Source organism: Piliocolobus tephrosceles, unplaced genomic scaffold (genome assembly GCF_002776525.5).
Source record: "Piliocolobus tephrosceles isolate RC106 unplaced genomic scaffold, ASM277652v3 unscaffolded_110, whole genome shotgun sequence".
Lineage (NCBI taxonomy): Eukaryota > Metazoa > Chordata > Mammalia > Primates > Cercopithecidae > Piliocolobus > Piliocolobus tephrosceles.
The window spans coordinates 923,407-944,907 of record NW_022292088.1 but is presented as its reverse complement, the minus strand read 5'-3'; the positions used below and the strand labels follow the sequence as shown (position 1 = coordinate 944,907).

Below are 21,501 nucleotides of genomic sequence, written 5' to 3'. Positions count from 1 at the left end.
GTTGGTTTCATTTATGTTACTTTGTTATTTTCGGTGTAATTGTATTTAGTAATAAGCCCATGAAGTTACTTTGTTTTTGAATCTCTAATACAGGGATTCTCTAGAACAGTTGGGAAGGCCTTTGGGACTTGGTTAGTAACCAGCCATGAAGATTTACTTTCATACCCATAGGCTCCTCTTCACTTACCTAAAGCCTCCCCATTCTATAGTGGCTAAATTTAAGTCTCACTTCTTCTATAGAGCCTGCCCTGACAACACCTCTGATCTCCTCATGTATCATCTTTCCAACTTCTGTGGCGCTTGGCCATATTGTCTTGTGTAGTGTAACTTACCATGATTGTAAACTGTGGGAGGGCAGAGACAAGTGTACTGTGTATTTTGTATGCCAAACCGAGTCTGCCATCTTGTGGGGAAAACAACACTGGCCTACCTCAGGGACTTTGTGAGGGCCAAATGAGGTAATATATGAGAACAGTTCTTATAACCTATATAGCAGAATTGTAAGGAATTATAGTTGTTGTTAGCATATGATCTATATGAATTATAGACCATAATCTCTGTGAGAGCAGAGACCTATATTCCTAGAGCCTATCATATACCTGACAAGAAGTTTCCAATAAATATTTCTTGATTTAATTTATTATCTGAATGAATTTGGCCAGATTCCCTCATTTTTGTCTATTAAATAATATGAAAAAGGAATGATAAAGTTAAAGACTTACAAGAAAAGGTTAAACTTTACCAAAAATTTCATTTAATTTCTTTTTCCTGTTTCACAAATCCAATAGGTTTATCTCAACATGTAGTTACCAATTACAAGCAAGTAATCCGACTCTTGGAGGAGGGAATTGCAAACAGGTAACAGGTTTGTTTGTTTCTATCATTCTTTTATCCTCACACTCCTATCCTGTGTTCCCATTTCCCTTTGGGGAGTGTATAATGACACTTAAAATTGTCTCTGTGTAGAGGTGTTCCCAACCAGGAGGCTCTTCCCAGAACAGTAGTGTTCCCAGGTTAAGGGGTGGTGACTAAGATTTAGTCTCTTCTCACTAGTAATGAAGCTGGAATCTGTTCTGGACATAGTAATATTAGGCAGTAAGCCCAAGGAAGTTACTTTACGTTGTTTAGAGCTTCTAAATTTGGAAGAAAAGATTCTTACCTGCATTGTCCTCTCCTTAGGTTTGATAGATATAAGGACGAATATAGTGTAAAAGTTGCAGAAAACCATTTTTTTTCTAGTTTTGCATACTTATAAGGTAGCCCCCCAAAAGACTGTTTTGAATCTGCTATGAATAACCAGGTGCTGTAGATTCCCCTAAAAGCTATTGTAAATTGTAATAACGTGTCGTGTTGTAAATTACTATGAAATACCTAGAATATTACTAGTAAATGTCCCTAAAAAGGGTTTTTTTCCCTGGGATAAAAAAGTCTATAGAGCCTTCTATTTATCCTGTTAATATCAGGACCAAGTTAATTGAACATAAAGGAAGAAATTTATATTTAACATTCTCCTGAGCTTCATGGAACTCTCCTGGAGACACTTGCTTCTAGTCTTCAGGATACCCTGAGCTCCGTGATTTTTCAGTGTCAGACTTGAATCATGAGACTAGCCTCTAGATTTTGACCCTTTTCTTCAATTCTCCAGATCCTCTGAGAACAGAACACAGTGAGATGCTCTTAGATAAGGGAAAACCTCTCCTGACTTTGAATGTTAACACTGTAATGGATTTCTAAGGGAGATATGAATTCTACCTGGCTTAAGCATGATATTGATGTGATTTGAGATCTCATTTCCAAGATCTTTCTGACACTGTAGAATTAATATTTGATTAATAGAATTTGATTAAACACAGAATATTAATTCAAAACTTACCTTCTCTTTGAGGTACCTTCTCAGCAAGCTCTCTACATCCACTTTTCATATTAAAATGGATCTAAGAATAAAATAAAATAAAGTAAAAGAATAAAATAAAATAAAATGGGTCTATCTTGGGCCTGTTCTTCCAGGTTGATGACGTTCTAGTCTTCATTTCTCTTGACACTCGAATTTTTGCTTCTATTGCTTAAAAAAAAAGTTTCAGTGTAGTTTAGTATGAAGCTGCACTCCTTTTTATTCTCAGATAGCACCTAACGTGCTGCTTCTGCCCTCTTTGGACTATTCCTCTTTATGAAACTGAACTAAATGTGATTCTTATCTGTGAACCTCAGCACTAACATTTTTTGTATTCCCTATAGATTCTTAAGAATCCACCATGTGTGAACAATCCTCGTCCTAACAGTTTTTCCTTGTATACACAGAATCACAGCAGCCACCCATGTTCATGAGGCCAGCAGCAGATCCCACGCCATTTTCACTATCCACTACACGCAGGTTGGTAACCCCTTATGTTTGGTGAGATTTCTTCCTCTCCTTGTGCCTTTAAACCACTTTCTTGTCTTCCTTCCTATTTCTGTTTGTTTTTGATACAGGGTCTCACTCTGTTGCCCAGACTGGAGTGCAGTGGTGTCATCTTGGCTCACCACAACCTCTGCCTCCCAGGCTCAAGTGATTCTCCTGCCTCAGCCTCCTGAGTAGCTGGGATTATAGGCACGCGCCATCACGCCCAGCTAATTTTTTTTTGTATTTTTAGTAAAGATGGGATTTCACCATGTTGGCCAGACTGATCTCAAACTCCTGACCTCAAATTATCCACCTGACTCGGCCTGCCTAAGTGCTAGAATTACAGATGTGAGCCACTGCCCCCAGTCCTATTTCTTTTCCTTTTCTTCTTTTCACATGTATAGGTCCACTGATAGAACCTAATATTATAAACCAGATTTACACACAATCCATTAAGCTGTACACCCAGAATGGGTAGAAGCATTTTATAAAGACTAATCAAAATATCTTCTGCTTGTGTTTGTTTTTAACATTTTACAACACTTTCAATTTGTGTGATCAGTGTGGACATTTAAAACAAAAGGTTAAAAAAATAAGCATTAAAATGAAATATTAGAAGATTCACTTCCATTATGATGGAATGAGGAGGTCAAGTCATATCCCCAGAAAGCAACTATAAAGCTGGACAAAATCCTTTCTGTGGTCTGAAAATAGATTAAAGGAATGTAACAAAGTGAGGAGCACCACACCCAAAATAAAACAATGACCAAAAACTTCCTAAATTTGTGAAAATCATTTTAGAGATCTAAGAAGCTCAAAGGACTCCAAGTAAAATAAACACAAAGAGATCCACACCTAGACACATCATATTTAAACTGTTGAAAGACAAAGAGAAAATCTTAAAAACAGCTAGAGAAAAGTGACTCATACAGGAGAACAATTACATGATGAATGGCTGACTTCTCATCAGAAGCATTGAACCCTAGAAGGCAGGGTGCTGAGAGAATGTAAAAAACTGTCAATAAGAACATTCTCAGATTGGGGGGGGGAAAAAAAGGTAGAATTTATTGGCAGCAGACTTACCTGACAAGAAAACTAAATGAAATCTTCTAGGCTGAAAGAAAGTGATATTAGAAAGTATCTTAAATCTATAGGAGATAATGAAATATCTGGGAATGGTAAATGTGTGAGTAAATATAAAAAAACCTACATTCTTTCTCATTTCTTCTTCTAACGTCAATAAAATAAGATTACGTAAAACCACAATTATAACAATGCATTTTTGTACATTGTAATATATGAAAATAACAGCACAAGGGAAGTGAAATATATATTTGAGTTTCTATATTTTACAGGAATTAAGTTAGTATTACTTTGCAGTAGATCATAAAGGTATGTATAGTAATCTGGAGAGCAACTACTAAGAAAATAGCTCAAAAACATAATTTTAAAAATCAGCATTTCTTCTGCCACCTCTGGGCAAAAAAACCCAACAGAAGTTAAAATGGTACATATTAATAAAAATACTTAACAGTTAAAGGCAGTGGAGGAAGAGCAGGAACAAAGGAGATATGAGACATAGAAAAAAGAAAAATCAGACATGGATGGTTCTGAGCACATCAATAATTATTAAATGCATTAAGTGTGAATTGCCTAAGGTACAAATTTGCAAATTGCATAAAAGCAAGACCCAACTATATGCTGTCTATAAGAAACACACCTTAGAACCACAGACACAGGTTGAAAGTAAAAGGATGGGAAAAGATATACCATAAAAATAGTAACCGTAAGTCCTAGCCAGAGTAATGAGACAAGAGAAAGAAATAAAGGGCATCCAGACCAGTAAAGAGGAAGTCAAACTGTTGCTATTTGCTGACAACATGATTGTATGTCTAGAAAACTCTAAAGATTTATCCAAAGAGCTCCTGGAACTGGTAAATGAATTCAGTGAAGTTTCAAGATACAAAATTAATGCACATAAATCAGTAGCCCTGCTGTATACCAACAGCAAGCAAGCTGAGAAATCAAGAACTCAACGTTTTTTTACAATAGCTGCAAAAAAAAAAAAAACTTAGGAATATACTTAACCGAGGAGGTGACAGACCTCTACAAGGAGAACTACAAAACATTGCTGAAAGAAATCATTGATGACACAAACAAATGGAAACATATCTATGCTCATGGATGGATAGAATCAGTATTGTGAAAATGCCCATACTGCCTAAAGCAGTCTACAAATTCAATGCAATTCCCATCAAAATACCACCATTGTTCTTCACAGAACTAGAAAAGACAGTCCTAAAATTCATACGGAACCAAAAAAGAGCCCACATAGTCAAAGCAAGATTAAGCAAAAAGAACAAATCTGGGCCAGGCACAGTGGCTCATGCCTGTAATTCCAGCACTTTGGGAGGCCAAGGCAGGTGGATCACTTGAGGTCAGGAGTTTGAGACCAGCCTGGCCAACATGGTGAAACCCGCCTCTACTAAAAATAGAAAAAATTAGCTGGGCGTGATGGTGGGCACCTGTAATCCCAGCTACTCGGGTGGCTGAGGCAGGAGAATCTATTGAACCTGGGAGGCAGAGGTTGCAGTGAGCCGAGATTACACCACTGCACTCCAGCCTGGGCAACAGAGTGAGACTTTGTCTCAAAAACGACAACAAAACCAAATCTGGATGCATTACATTACCCAACTTCAAAGTATACTAGAAGGCCAATAGTTAGCAAAACAGCATGGTACTGGGACAAAAACAGGCATATAGACCAATGGAACAGAATAGAAAATGCAGAAATAAAGCCAAATACTTACAGTCAACTAATCTTCGACAAAGCAAACAAAAATGTGAAGTGGGGAAAGGACACCCTATTCAACAAATGTTGCTGGGATAATTGGCAAGCCACATGTAGGGGAATGACACGATCCTCATCTCTCACATTATACAAAAATCAACTCAAGATGGATCAAAGACTTAAATATAAGACCTAAAACCATAAAACTTCTAGAAGATAACATTGGAAAAATCCTTCTAGACGTTGGCTTAGGCAAATACTTCATGAGCAAGAATCCAAAAGCAGATGCAACAAAAACAAAGATAAATAGATGGGACTTAAATAAAACAAAAATTTTCTGCACAGCAAAAGAAGTAATCAGAGTAAACAGCCCACAGAATGGGAGAAAATCTTTGCAATCTATGCATCCTACAAAGGACTAATATCCAGAATCTACAAGGAACTCAAATCAGCAAGAAAAAAACAGTCCCATCAAAAAGTGGGCTAAGGACATGAATAAACAGTTCTCAAAAGAAGATACACAAATGGCAACAAACATAGGGAAGAAAAATGCTCAACATCACTGATTATCAGGGAAATGCAAATCAAAACCACAATGCAATACCACCTTACTCCTGCAAGAATGGCCATAATCAAAAAATCAAAGAAGAGGTTGGGTCGGTGGCTCACGCCTGTAAACCCAGCACTTTGGGAGGCTGAGCCAGGTGGATCACCTGAGGTCAGGCATTCGAGACCAGCCTGGCCAACGTGGTGAAATGCTGTATCTACTAAAAATACAAAAATTAGCTGTGTGTGGTGTCACGCTCCTGTAGTCCCAGCTACTCATGAGGCTGAGGCCAGAGAATTGCTTGAACCTGGGAGGCAGAGGTTGCAGTGAGACAAGATCACGCCACTGCACTCCAGCCGTCTCAAAAAAAAAAAAAAAAAAAGATGTTGGCATGGATATGGCGAAAAGGGAATGCTTTTACACTGTTGTTGGGAATATAAACTAGTACCACCGTTATAGGAAACTGTGTGGAGATTCCTTAAAGAACTACAAGTGGATTTACCCAGAGGAAAAGAAGTCGTTATATGAAAAAGATACTTGCACATGCATGTTTTAGCAGCACAATTCACATTTGCAAAAATATAGAACCAGCCCAAATGTCCATCAGTCAATGAGTGGATAAAGAAAATGTGGTATATGTATACTGTGGAATGCTACTCAGCCATAAGAAGGCATGAAATAATGGCATTTGCAGCAACCTGGATGGAATTGGAGACCATTATTCTAAGTTAAGTACTTCAGGAATGGAAAACCAAACATATCTTCTCACTCATAAGTGGGAGCTAAGCTATAAGGACACAAAGGCATAGAATGATACAAAAGCGTAAGGACACGTAGGCATAAGGACACAACGGCATAAGAATGATAAGAATGGACTTTGGGGACTTGTGGGAACGGGGGGTAAGGGATAAAAGACTACACCTTGGGTACAAGGTACACTGAGTGATGGGTGCACCAAAATCTCAGAAATCACCACTGAATAATTTACTCATGTAACCAGACACCATCTCTTCCTCCAAAACCTATTGAAAATTTTTAAAAAGTAAAGCATAAGAGAACTGGAGTGGTATTTTAATGTCGGGCAAAAAAATAGGTTTTAAGGCTGGGCACGGTGGCTGAAGCCTGTAATCCCAGCACTTTGGGAAGCTGAGGTGGATGGATCGCCTGAGGTCAGGAGTTTGAGACCAGCCTGGCCAACATAGTGAAACCCCGTCTCTACTAAAAATACAAAAAAAAAAAAAAAATTAGCCAAGCATGTGGTCCCAGCTACTTGGAAGGCTGAGGCAGGAGAATCACTTGAATCCAGAAGGCCGAAGTTGCAGTGAGCTGAGATTGCACCATCGCACTCCAGCCTGGGCGACAAGAGCGAGATTCCGTCTTAAAAAAAAAAAGGTGGTTTTAAGACAAATACTAGAGACAGGAATGTTTCATAATGACAAAGGGTCAGTCAGTACATTGAAGAAATATAACATTTATAAATCTAGGCACTCTGAACAACCAAACCTCAAAATACGTGAAAAAACTGATGGAATTGAAAGATTAAAATAGACAGTTCAACAATGGTTGGATATTTTAGTACCTAATTTCCAGTAGTAGGTAGATAACCAAACAAATCAGTGAGGAAATAGAAGATTTGAGCAACATTATCAAACTATGTGACCTAACTGACATTTTCAGAACACTTCATTCAACATCACAGAATACACATATTTTCAAGTGCACATGGAGCATTATCTGAGATAAACCCTATGCTTCCTAAAGCTAAAGTAACCAAGATAGTGTGGTGGTAGTGTTAAGATAAATAGATTACGGGAACAGAATAGAGTCCAAAATAGACTCATACATATATAGGCAACTGATTTTTAATAAAGTTGCAAGGGCAATTCAGTGGAGAAACTATCTTTTCAGCAAGTGATGGGAGACCAATTGGATGTCTATATGAAAAAAAACTTTGATCTATATTTTGCACTTTATCGAAAAGTTAACTCATTGAATCATAGATCTAAGTGGGAAACCTGAAACTATTAAACTTTAGAAGATAACTTAGGAGAACCTTTGTGATTTTTGATTAGGCAAAGGTTTTATAGATATGGCACTGAAAACATAAATTGAACAAAAATACAAATTGAAATTTGGAGTTAATCAAAATTTCAAACTTTTGTACTTTTATAATTTTTTTTTGAGACAGGGTCACACTCTGTAACCCAGGCTAGAGTGCAGTGGCGCAATCATGGCTCACTGCAGCCTCAACCTCCTGGGCTCAAGCGATCCTCCCGCCTCAGCCTCTGAAGTAGCTGGGACTTACACGTGTGTGTGTATACACTTACAGTGTACAAAATAACTTTTTAATTTTTTTTTTATAGAGACAAGATCTTGTTATATTGCCCAGGCTGGTCTTAAATCCCTAGGCTCAAGTGATCCTCCTGTCTCAGCCTCCCAGAATGCTGGGATTATAGGCATGACCCACCACGCCTGGCCTTTTGCACTTTTTTTTTAAATAATGATACTGAGTCTTGCTCAGTCTCCAGGCTGGAGCACAGTGGCATGATCTTGACTCATTGCAACCTCCACCTCCCGGATTCAAGTAATTCTCCTGCCTCAGCCACCTAAGTAGCTAGGATTACAGGCACACATTACCATGCCTGGCTAATTTTTGTATTTTTAGTAGAGACGGGGTTTCACCATGTTGGCCAGGCTGATCTCGAACTCCTGACCTCAAGCAATCCAGCTTGCCTCTGCCTCCCCAAGTCCTGGGATTACAGGCATAAACCACCGTGCCTGGCCCCTTTTTTCTCTCTTAAAGACACTGTTAGGAGAATAAAAAGAAATGCAGGCCAGGTGCAGTGGTTCATGCCTGTAATCCCACAACTTTGCGAGGCCGAGGCGGGTGGATCACTTGAGGTCAGGAGTTTGAGACCAGCCTGGCTAAGATGGTGAAAACTGTGTCTCTACTAAAAATACAAAAATTAGCCAGGCTTGGTGGCATACATCTGTAATCCCAGCTACTTGGGAGGCTGAGGAGGAGAATTGCTTGAACCCAGCAGGTGGAGGTTGCAGTGAGCCGAGATCGTGCCACTGCACCCCAGCTGGGTGAAAGAGCAAGGCTCCCTCTCAAAAAAAAAAAAAAAACAAAAAAAAAAAAACAAAAAAAAACAGATAGGTAGAACTTTGCTAAACATACATCCGATGAAGGAATTATATCCAGAATATATGAAGAACTCTAAACACCATAAGAAAACAACTCAAAACAATGGCAAAAATTTTAAACTGACATTTCACTAAACAAAATAAGCTAGTGACAATTAAGTACATGCAAAAATTCTCAACATTCTTATTCATTAGGGAAACACAAATTAGAACCAAACAAGATACCGCTACCCACCTTTTAACATGCCTAATATACTAAGTATCAGCAAGTTGCATAGGAGCAGGAGTTTTCATACACTGCTCTACTGGTGGGAATGTAAATGGTGTAACAACTTTGGAAAAGCATTTAGCAGATTTTTTTGTTGTTGTTTTTGTTTTTTTTTTGAGATGGAGTCTCACTCTATCACCCAGGCTGGAGTTCAGTGGCATGATCTTGGCTCACTGCAACCTCCACCTCCCGGGTTCAAGCGATTCTCCTGCCTCAGCCTCCTGAGTAGCTGGGACTACAGGCACATGCCACCATGCTGGGCTAATTTTTGTATTTGTAGTAGAGACGGGGTTTCACCATGTTGGCCAGGATGGTCTCAATCTCCTGACCTCGTGATCCACCCGCCTCCGCCTCCCAAAGTGCTGGAATTACAGGCATGAGTCATCGTGCCCAGCCTAGCAGTTTCTTAAAAAGTTAAATCTATAACTACCATATGACCCAGCAATTCTACTCCTAGGTGTTTATCCAAGAGAAATGTCCACAAAAAGATGTACACAAATGCATAACTGTTATTTGTAATTACCCCAAAATGGAAACAACCCACACATCTATCAAAAGGCAAATGGATAACTATGGCATATCCATACAATGGAATAATAGCAGTAAAAATGGATAAACTATTGATGCATGCCTTAACATGGATGAATCTCAAAATAATTATGTACAGTGAAAAGAGCCAGACATTGTATGATTCTATTTATATGAAACACTCTGAAAAGGCAGACTTTCAGACATAGAAAGTTAAGTGATTGCTTCAAGCTGTCAATGGGAACAGAGATTGATTGCAAAGACTTGAGGGATTTGGGGATTATTTGAAATGTTCTAAAACTACATTCGGTTGATGATGTATAACATGAACAATTTCTAGTCGGTGCAGTGGCTCATGCCTGTATTCTCAACACTTTGGGAGGCCGAGGCGGGCAGATCACCTGAGGTCAGGAGTTTAAGACCAGCCTGGCCAACATGGTGAAACCCTGTCTCTGCTAAAAATACAAAATTAGCCGGGCCTGGTGGTGCATGCCTATAATCTCAGCTACTTGGGAGGCTGAGGCAGGAGAATCAATTAAACCTGAGAGGCAGAGGTTGCAGTGAGCTGAGATCGTACCATTGCACTCCAGCCTGGGTAACAAGAGCAAAACTCTCTCAAAAAAAAAAAATCCCCAAAATTAATTTCTAAAACAAAGTAACAAAATCCACATTGAATCAGGGTGGGGGTCAGAGTAGTTTCTTCTTGGGGGCTGGATGCCACTAAATAGAACTTATAGGGCAGAGTTTCTGCCCGGGCAAGGTGCTGTGACTTAGGTTACCAAGAGGCCATCAGAGGCCACCCACATGCTGTGGCTCTCTGCTGGTAAGAGTCAGAGCCCCCTGGGAGGGAGTTGAGCATTTGCATGGTGAATTGTACTGAAATTCCCAATGCCCCTGAAGGTTATGCTTAGTGAGCTTCATGGAAGTTTGCTTAGTCTGTAAGTTCTGGTGTTTTTGTTTTGTTTTGTTTTTAAAGTGATGATCCAGGGCCCTATTGATTTTATCTGTCAGATATTGAGAGATATCTGGTTTGCATCACATTAGAATACAGATTTGTTGAGTAAATTGGATAAAAATCCAAAATGTCACCTTGGTTAGAGGAATGTTTAAGGGGAAAACAATACAAATTGTTCCAAATGACAGGCTTTAAATGTGCTTTCTCCTCTAGGCAATCCTGGAGAACAACCTCCCTTCTGAAATGGTTAGCAAGATCAACTTTGTGGACCTAGCAGGCAGGTAATTAGGATTTCAAAGCTAAGAGGAATTACTCTTGTAAGTGTTTTACAGGGAATAAGCTCTTCCAATCTTTTTCACATTTCAGTCATCCTGAGAATATTACAAAAGAAGCTCTTCGAATGCTAGGTTAAGAAGTTATTTTCTGGGGGCTGAAAAGTTCCTATACATGAGGGATTCTAAATCTTGGTTGCACATTAAATCAATCACCTGAGAACCTTTTCTTTTTTGAGACAGTCTTAATCTGTTGCCCAGGCTCCAGGCTGGAGTGCAGTGGTATGATCATGGCTCATTGTAACTCTGAACTACTGGGCTCAAGCGACCCTCCTGCCTCAGCCTCTGGAGTAGCTGGGACTACAGGCACATGACACCACATCTGGCTTTTCTTTTTTTTTTGTAGAGACAACATCTCATTATGTTGCCCAGACTGGCCTTGTACTCCTGGCCTTGGACGATTTATCTGCTTCAGTCTCCCAAAGTGCTGGGATTACAAGCTTGAGCCACTGCACCTGGCCACCTGAGGCCCTTTTAAAACTCCCCATACCTATACCTCAGATCAGATACATCAGATTATTAGTGAGATTGGTGGGAGTGCAAGCATCAGGAGATTGTTAAATCTGCCCAGGTGATTCTAATGTATAGGAAAGATTAAAAAACCACTGCTTTCAGTGAAGGTAACTGAATTAGTACACCTTTTCTCTGATTTACTATTGATTTTATTTTCTCTTTATTTAATATTGATTTCTATGCAGTTCTTAAAAAAAAAGTTTTAGGCCGAGTGCTGTGGCTCACGCCTGTAATCCCAGCACTTTGGGAGGCTGAGGCAGGTGGATCATGAGGTCAGGAGATCGAGACCATCCTGGCTAACACAGTGAAACCCTGTGTCTACTAAAAATACAAAAAAGAAATTAGCCGGGCGTGGTGGCAGGCACCTGTTGTCCCAGCTACTTGGGAGGCTGAGGCAGGAGAATGGCGTGGACCCAGGAGGTGGAGCTTGCAGTGAGCCAAAATCGCGCCACTGCACTCCAGCCTGGGCGACAGAGCGAGACTCTGTTAAAAAAAAAAAAAAAAAAGTTTTACTTGATGGTGCACATCTATAGTCCCAGCTATTCAGGAAGCTGAGGTTGGGAGGTTCACTTGAGCCCAGGAGTTTGAGGCCAGCCTGGGCAACATAACAACATAGCTCAACCCCATCTCTAAAGAAAATAAGTTTTAAAAATCTTGAAAGGTTGAGAAGATACTGCCTTGTAGGTATTAGAAGAGAGCATGAATTATAATTACATATGTATTTAAAAAGAGTTAGTCTTGAGGGGGATAATGTGATCACAAGAAAGTGTAAGATGAAATAAGGCAAATTTTCTTATTTTAAAACAGATAATTAATATGATACAGTATTCCCTTAAGAACGGAGTGCTGTTTGAAAGAAACTATTAGCCAATTGGAAGTGTGAATTTTTAATATTTCCTTAATATTAATATTTCCTTTAATACTTTAAAAAGAAATTCAAAACTGTTGTCAGCTAATGACACAAATCCCATAAAGCTATAAATACATGAATTTAAAACAATAAAGATAGAGAAGTGAATATACCAAAAAGTCATGCTAATATCATAATTGTAAATGAGCATTACATTTAGCATAAAGTGTTCTGACAGTCAAAAACAGAAACCTAAAGAGTTATTCGATTTTTATTGCCTGAGAAGCAGAAAAAGTCCAGTTCATTACAAGATGGTAACATTTTTTTCTGAAACTGAATTCTGAAAGGAATTTATTATGTGAGTCTTTTACAGCATGATATACAGAATAATGGATAATATTTTTCAACAGTATTATAAAGACAATGTTTTTTTTGCTTTTGTTTTTGTTTCTCATTGACTGTGTTTTAGTGAAAGAGCAGACCCCAGTTACTGTAAGGACCGCATTACTGAAGGAGCCAATATCAACAAGTCCCTTGTGACTCTGGGAATTGTCATCTCCACCTTAGGTATTTTGCTGATAGATAATAGGACTGGGAGGGAGACTTTGGAAAGTAACTCATGTTTTCATGTTGTCACAATAGGGTAGACACAGGGTTCCTTTTGGTAAGGTTATCTTCTAGTTTGGGGCATGAAAAATTGATATTTGTCCTTGGTTTTAGAGTAGAATGCTATCTTACTACCATCAGTTCTAAAAGAGGGGAGTCTAAAAAAATTATGTGGCTCAAACATTTCGTATCCTAAGTCTGAAGTCTTTAGGAATCCCTAAAATACTCTATTCTATGCAGAAAGGGATTAGGAAATATGATAGTTAAGTCTGTGTTCTCCAACCATTGTTTTGTTTTAATATATTTGCTTCATAATTCTTTCTTTCTTCCATTTTCTTTTTTCATCTTTTAAGCCCAGAACTCCCAAGTTTTCAGCAGCTGCCAGAGCCTCAACAGCTCAGTCAGCAATGGTGGTGACAGTGGAATCCTTAGCTCTCCTTCTGGGACCAGCAGTGGAGGGGCACCCTCCCGAAGGCAGTCTTATATCCCATACCGAGACTCTGTGTTGACCTGGCTGCTGAAGGACAGCCTTGGAGGCAACTCTAAAACCATCATGGTTGCCAGTGAGTGGGATGCCAGAGCTGGATCTGTGTTGGGACTGGTACTGTATCTCAGAGAAAGGGCCATGGCCACCCAGGTTTCTCATTTCATCAGGGGTCTTATACAGCATGGGCAGTAGTATCAAGGCAAGTGAATAAGGGCTGGGATGGATGGGCTGGCATGTTTTTAAACTTTCTTCTTCTACCTCAGCGGTGTCTCCTGCACACACTAGCTACAGTGAGACCATGAGCACACTGAGATATGCATCCAGTGCCAAAAACATTATCAACAAGCCACGAGTAAACGAGGTGAGACCTTTTCAGAAGTCCTGGTCTGATATAGTTTACACAAAGCTCTCCTTATTTTTTTTTCTCTCTTGTTGATTTCCTTCTCTTTGTACTCCCCTCAGCTTTCCAGACTTGTTCTCCAAATGGTGAGGGAGTAGAATTCTTTCTTGTACTGTCATCTCCTTCTCTCCTATCTCTATTGCCCTTCATTCAGTAACCTTTTATGAATAACTTATTTTAGATACTTCCCTAAGGCCATTCCTCTTAAGATTCCTTATTTTACCATTATCGCTCTAAGAAAGGTCATTTATTTTTTATTTTATTATTTTATTTTTAGAGACAGGGTCTCACTTTGTCACCCAGGCTGGAGTGCAGTGGTGCAATAATGGCTCACTCTAAGAAAGTTCATTTAAAAATTTGTGTTTACTGCTTTTATTTTGAATTTATGTTGATTTATTCCTGTGTTTTTGTATTTGTTTGCCTGTTTTGAGAAGGGATCTTGCTCTGTTGTCCAGGCTGGAGTGCAGTGGCACTGTTGTGGCTCACTGCAGCTTCAACCTCCAGGGCTTAAGCGATCCTCCCACCTCAGCCTCCTGAGTAGCTGGGACCACAGGTGCATGCCACCACATTAGGCTAATTGAAAAAAAAAAAAAAAACTTTGTAGAAACAAGGTCCCACAATATTGCCCAGGCTGGTCTCAAACTCCTGGACTCAAATGATCCTCCCACCTCAGCCTCCCAAAGTGCTGGGGTTACAGGTGTGGGCCAAGGTGCCCAGTCTTATGCCTGTGTTTTTTTATGCAAGTTGTCTGTGTTTTATTTTTCTCTTTGCAAATTGCAGTGACTTCTCTGTTTTGATATTAAAAGGAGAGTGTAGGAATTCACTGGTTTTTGTTTATCTTTTAATGTTTTTTCTCTCTGTTGTTTTTCTCCTCTGCCCACACAAAACTATTCATTGGTTTTTCAAAGCTAAATGAGAATTTTTCAAATGTTCCTTCACAATTTCAGTGAGAAGTTCCAGAGCAGGGATCATAGGTGGTGGCCAGACACACACTACATATATATATATATGTATACACATATATACACACACACATATATACATATATGTATATACACACACACATATATATAACCCATATGTAGACTGTTTTAAAAAGGCAATGTAATTAGGCAGTATTAGGCTTAGTCACAATACAGGAAGGTTAACACCTACTACCTATACATGCCCTAGCTTTTGTGTTACCTGCTTGACCTCTAGGGAAGTCATTCTCAAATTTTAGTGTGTATCAGAATCACCTGGAGAGTTTGTTCGAACACTGCTGGGCCCCAGTCCTTCAGAGTTTCTGGTTTAGTAGGTCTGGGGTGGGCCAAAGTGTACATTTCTAACAAGTTCTTAGGTGAAGTGGATGCTGCAGGTCCTGGGACCACAACTTGAGAATGACTGACCGCTGTAGAGCCTACTCCAAAGGAGTAATCTACCTCTTCCAAGCCAATTGCAAATAGCATTTCACAGCTGAGTGGGACTTGATAACAATCAGCGGTGATGGAGTTCTCTCTGTTTCAGGATGCAAACGTAAAGCTGATTAGAGAACTCAGAGAAGAGATTGAAAGACTGAAAGCCCTGCTGCTGAGCTTTGAACTGGTATGCCGACAGTCAGAACCTTTCCATACTTAAGTGAAATTCTCCTTCTGAGCCTCTCTTCTCCATAGAGTCTGGGCCCTGCTGCATGCCGTGTTCTCAGTTGACTCTCATGAGGCAGAGACAGGAGCAAAGACAAAACAGAGATTTATCTGATTTCTTGGTGTAGCTTCAGGTGGTGTGGGCATTTTTTCACTTTATCATCCCTTGTCTTGTGCCTGAATGGTCCTTGCCCTGTGTGGGCAGGTACGGAGAATGGGGCCCTTTAGGAAAATTTATTTTTATTTTCCATCTTTGTACTAATATGAGCCCAAATACGTAGGCTCCTGATTTATTTCTCATTTTAATGATAAAGTCTTTCCTTTATCTGCACCTCATCTTCCTTCACAAGTGTAAGGGTGGGACCTACCTGAAGTTCAGACCAGGAAAACATCAAAGCACATCTCTATCTTTGTGCAGAGAAACTTTGGTTCATTGAATGATGAAAAGGATGAAAACCTGAAGGAGCTGGTTCTCCAAAATGAATTGAAGGTGGGTGTGTTGGGTGGACTCAGTAGTGCTTTACATCACCCTGGGAGCTCCCTCCATTATTCCTGGGCTAGGTAGGGTTGCTCCCTTGGCAGGGCAGAGAAGAGCTGTCTAATTTGAAGACAATGTTTGTTTCCTTTAAGCCTTGACCAGGGGATGTGTTTGCCTAGGGGAGTGTTAATGGCTTTCTGACTTTGTGTTGTTCTCTCAGGGATTCATAAGTCCTTTGGATAGTGAGAGTAGCCTGGGGGGAAAAGACTGTTTTCTTGCCTGTAAATCAGTCAACCTTCATTGTTTGAGGACCAAATAGGTTCTCAGCATGTTGCTGCAAGAGGTACAGAGAGGTCCCTGCCCTCAAATGGTTTGCAGTCTAGTTGGAAACACATTTAAAGAATAGTGTGTTTCATGAACCATGTGATTTAGATGAAAAGAGTCTAGGGAAGGAATAAATCATTATGGTTTGGGATTTTCAGAGCAGACATCATATGTTGGTGCTGGAAGGCAGAGAACTGACCTTGAACTAGCCCTGGAAGGTTTGCTGGGGTTGTTACATAGGGAGAAGGGGTAAGGCATTGGGTGAGGGAGGGATAACATAAGCAAAGCCTTGAAACTGGGAGAAGGAAGGGGTGTCAGAGGCCACGTGGAAGCACACACTGTGAGGAAGACTAAGCTGGTTAGAATGGGTGTTCATGGTAGAGGGTAGTGCAGGAAAGGTTAGGGCAAGTTTAGAAGGTTTGAACTTGGTGTAAACAGGATTAATAGCTTCTTGAATCAGGTTGGTGACATAATAAAGGAGTATCTTTGGGAAATTAATATGATAGTTGTATGCATGGTGAATTGAAAGGTGGGAAGACTGGAAGCAGAGGACCAACCAGGAAAGAGACTACTGTAACCCAGTGAGGGCAAGGACAAGACATTTTGGAAAAGTAGAATAAATGGTGATTCCCAGAGACTTTTTTAAAAATTAATTTTATTTTTTTTGAGAGGGAGCCTCACTGTGTCACCCAGGCTGGAGTGCAGTGGCATGATCTCAGCTCCACCTTCCAGGTTCAAGTGATTGTCCTGCCTAAGCCTCCCGAGTAGCTACTACAGGCGTGCACCACCACACCCACGTAATTTTTGCATTTTTAGTAGAGACAGGGTTTCACCACATTGGCCAGGCTGGTCTTGAACTCCTGACCTCAGGTAATCCACCCACCTTGGCCTCCCAAAGTGCTGAGATTACAGGCATGAACCACTGCACCTGGCCCCCAGAAATATTTAAAAGGAAAAAATGGTGGGCAGTTGTTTTTGTTGACAGATTAGATTTATTTTTATTTTTTTATTTTTTATTTTTATTTTTTGAGATGGAGTCTCACCTTGTCACCGAGGCTGGAGTGCAATGGTGCAATCTCAGCTCACTGCAACCTCCGCCTCCCAGGTTCAAGCAATTCTCCTGCTTCAGCCTCCCGAGTAGCTGGGATTACAGGCTCACACCACCACACCCAGCTAATTTTTGTATGTTTAGTAGAGGTGGGGTTTCACCATGTTGGACAGGCTGGTCTTGAACTCCTGACCTCATGATACGCCTACCTCAGCCTCCCAAAGTACTGGGATTACAGGCATGAGCCACCACACCTGGCCTATTTTTTATGATTTTGGGATGGAGTTTCACTCTTGTCATCCAGGCTGGAGTGCAGTGGTGTGATCTTGGCTCACTGTAACCTCCGCCTGCTGGATTCAAGCAGTTCTCCAGTCTCAGCCTCCTGAGTTGCTGGGATTACAGGTGCCCACTGCCATGCCAGGCTAATTTTTTGTATTTTTAGTAGAGAAGGTGTTTCACCATGTTGGCCAGGCTGGTCTCAAACTCCTGATCTCAGGTGATCCACTCACCTCAGCCTCCCAAAGTGCTGGGATTACAGGTGTGAGTCACCACACCCGGCAGATGGGTTAGATGTAAATCCTACAACCAAATGTTTCAATTTCTAATATTCTGTTGCATCATCCTCATATGTCATTAGAGTATCCTGGCCACGTTAACATTTTGTCACCCTTACTAAACCTCAAGACTGAATAACACGTCTAGAAGTTTCTCTAAAAAATTCCTCCTTCAGTCATGTATTCTGATTTTTGGTTCAGAAAATATCATCCCTCTATACTAAGAGATGAAGTAGGTGAGCCGAAATCATTCCAAACTCATGAGCATACTTCCATTATGCAGGCCAGCTGAGCTGGACTTGAACCTTCCCCTTGTTGACTGTATCATCTTAGGCAGTGTAGGAATAGGTGATGAAAGCTAGCCAGGGGGCAGCTGTGCCAGGTTGGCTGAACTGTAAGCCAGAGTACCCTGCCACTCACCAATGCCAGGGGTCCCTATCCAACCCAGCCCTTTACAGGTACCCTGTAGTTTCCTGGTTTCCAAACTTCAACTCAATGATTATTAAAATAATGTTTCTAGAGCACATAAAGTACTCGTACCTAAACCTGGCATAATTTTTTTTCTTTTTTTCTTTTTTGAGATAGAGTCTCACTCTGTTGCCCAGGCTGGAGTGCAGTGGTGCCATCTCGGCTCACTGCAAGGTCCGCCTCCCGGGTTCACACCATTCTCCTGCCTCAGCCTCCTAAGTAGCTGGGACTACAGGTGCCCACCACTACGCCCAGCTAATTTTTTGTATTTTTAGTAGAGACGGGTTTCACTGTGTTAGCCAGGATGGTCTCGATCTCCTGACCTCGTGATCCGCCTGCCTTGGCCTCCCAACGTGCTGGGATTACAGGCGTGAGCCACCATGCCTAGCCAACCTGGCATAATTTTTTTTTTAAGTATTCCCTTTATGAGAGAAATACTTAGCTACATCTAATTTTTTTTTTTTTTTTTTTCCCCTGAGCTTCCTCAGTTCTTCCATTCCCAGGATAAGCTCATTGCTTAGGCATCAGTTTCCACTAAGAGAATAAAAAGGACCCTGCATTTATCACTGTGCATGTCCCTAAGGCGGTCTTACCTTAAGCGTGGATATATTTACTCTTAAAACTCTGTTCCTGGTACACATTAAGCACTCAGTATTTTACTGTTATTGTTTTTATTGTCTTATTACATGATCTTCCAGACAATTTCCATATAGTCTTAGTTCCACCTGGGGAAATTCCTCTCAGTGCTTTGTGGTTCTGTGAGCCATGTGCAAGCTTATATGATAGCTCAAAGTACTGTACTTTGGGAAAGAAGTGTTAGGTCATAAAAGGATTCCCAAGTATGGATCATATAAAAGTGGGGTGGGGAAAGGGAAATTATAAACACAGATGTCTAACATCCTGATTAATTTTTTAAAAATAACTTGAAAATAGCATTTTTTTTCTAATTATGAAAACAGTACATGTTCATTGCAGAAAACTTTAAAAATAACGTTTATTGAGGGGTCTTCTGTTTATACAAGTAACACTTGCTTATTGAAGAAAACTTGGAAAACACAGCTTGCAGTTGGAGGAGGTAAGGGCTTCTGTGGGGCTTTGAATAGTATCTGTGAGGAGCACAATAAAGTAGTACCCTGGGGAAATAGGAATAGATGTAATGACTTCTGACCTTTAGTGTGTTCCCCATGCTGAGTGTCTCAGATCACCTCCTATACCTCTGCAGGTAGACCAGCTGACTAAAGACTGGACCCAGAAATGGAATGATTGGCAGGCCCTCATGGAGCATTACAGTGTGGACATCAACAGGAGGAGGGCTGGGGTGGTCATCGACTCCAGTCTGCCACACCTGATGGCCTTGGAGGATGATGTGCTCAGCACAGGTGTTGTGCTCTATCATCTCAAGGTGAGGAGGCTAGTATATCCTTTTCTTCCTAAGCCACTGGCCCCAGAGGTCAAGGAGGGAAAAGCTAGGAGTAGCAGCCATGTTTCTGTGAATTGAAATCAAGACAGATGCCACAGAGCTGCCTTCAGGTTTGTTCTCAGGAAACTGGTCTACCTGACAAATGTGATCTATTTTGCCTTTGTATGTATAGAGCAGAAGACTGGAAATCAGAATAATTGTTTTTCAACTGCAGCTACTGTTGTTGTTATGTAACTTACTTTTGTTCTCTTTGCCTTAATTTTCTCATTTTAAAGTAAGAATGATGCTTATCATATTCCTTTTCTGGCTTACTGAAGCATAGGGGTACAGTCATGGAGAGTGAAACCCTAACCTCAAGATACCATTAGTGCTCCTAAACTCTGCAAATACAGACTGCTCAAAGGTGGCTTTCAGGCTGGGTGTGGTGGCTCACACCTGTAATCCCAGCATTTTGGGAGGCCAGGGCGGGCGGATCACTTGAGGTCAGGAGTTCGAGACCAGCCTGGCCAACATGGTGAAACCCCACCTCTACTAAAAATACAAAAATTAGCCGGGCGTGGTGGTGGGTGCCTGTAATCCCAGCTACTCTGGAGGCTGAGGCAGGAGAATCACTTGAACCCAGGAAGCAGAGGTTGCAGTGAGCTGAGATCACGCCACTGCACTCCAGCCTGGATGACAAAGTAAGACTCTGTCTCAAAAATAAATAAAATAAACAAACATAATGTTCAAAAACGGTGGCTTTCAGAGACTAAAGGGGGAATTCAGAAGATTTGAAAGTTTTCTTCTGACAGTTCCCCACTTCAACCCCAAATTAACAAACAGTACACCTCCCACTTCTCCATCACTACATTTACCTGGAAAAGGAGACAGAGAAAGTAGGTAAAGGAGCTTAAAACATAGGGAGGGTCCAAAGAGCTAGAGTGGTGTGATGGTGGGGGAAGAGGGGATGACAGGCATCCATCTAGAAAAAGATTGAAGTTAAAGCTTCCAAACAGCACCTGGCCCACCTGGCTCTGTGTCACCTGGAGGCCAGTCTGTATTTCTGAGTGAAGTGGTTTTGAGAATTAGAGACCTATGGTAGAGAGAGTCTTTCGTCTTTTTCTCATCAGTGTGTTCTGTGGGAGGACAGTTCCTATGGACAGCAGAACGTACTTCACATGCTCAAAATCCCTGTGCTCACTGAAAAGCTAGTTTTCATTCTCATAATTATCCCCAGCTGACATTTAAAAAGAACAAAGAAAGAGTTTCTGGGGAGTATGTAATGCTGCTGTTATCCCTGGAGAAATTGGCCTCCTTCCTAGTGCTGCAGAGCATATGGAAGTGAGATGTTAGCAAAGCTCATCAGGGTTCTTAGGATAAGCCCTTTGGAAAGTTGTCAGAGACTGAGCTTCTCAGACAGAAAATTTAAAGTAGCTTATTTTCTGGTACATGGGGCATAAATTTTCTTAGTGAAAGTGCCTGAGGCAGAAGTGGCTGACAACTTTTACCTTAGCAAGAGAACTAAACACCAAATGGCTGTATAGATCCTCCCATTAGTCAGAACCACAGAGAGGCTGGAGGTCAGGAAGAGACCAGAGTGATTACAATGGTCAGTATTTGAGTAGAACTGATCTGATATATGGATTGGATGTGTAGTGAGTAGATAAAGCTAGAAATCAAGTAGTAGAGCTTAGGGTAGCAGCAGAGGGTTAAAGGACATGACTATTAGATTGAATCGTAGACATGGAGATGAATGATGACCTCACCTGAAGATAGGATTGCTGATTTTTTTTTTTTTTTTTTT

The 21,501-nt window shown here is 40.7% G+C and overlaps 1 protein-coding gene across 2 annotated transcripts in view; it reads left to right on the top strand.

Annotated features, from left to right (window-relative positions):
* LOC111529162 (stAR-related lipid transfer protein 9) overlaps positions 1-21,501 on the top strand; it is a 159,074-nt gene that overhangs the window by 86,928 nt on the left and 50,645 nt on the right. For both annotated transcript variants that reach the window (XM_026447939.1, XM_026447938.1), the window contains exons 8-16: positions 789-858; positions 2,299-2,371; positions 10,830-10,897; positions 12,781-12,878; positions 13,271-13,480; positions 13,668-13,765; positions 15,311-15,388; positions 15,845-15,916; positions 19,521-19,700. In XM_026447939.1, the coding sequence (XP_026303724.1) occupies positions 789-858; positions 2,299-2,371; positions 10,830-10,897; positions 12,781-12,878; positions 13,271-13,480; positions 13,668-13,765; positions 15,311-15,388; positions 15,845-15,916; positions 19,521-19,700 (947 nt within the window). The remainder of the gene's footprint in view (positions 1-788; positions 859-2,298; positions 2,372-10,829; positions 10,898-12,780; positions 12,879-13,270; positions 13,481-13,667; positions 13,766-15,310; positions 15,389-15,844; positions 15,917-19,520; positions 19,701-21,501) is intronic.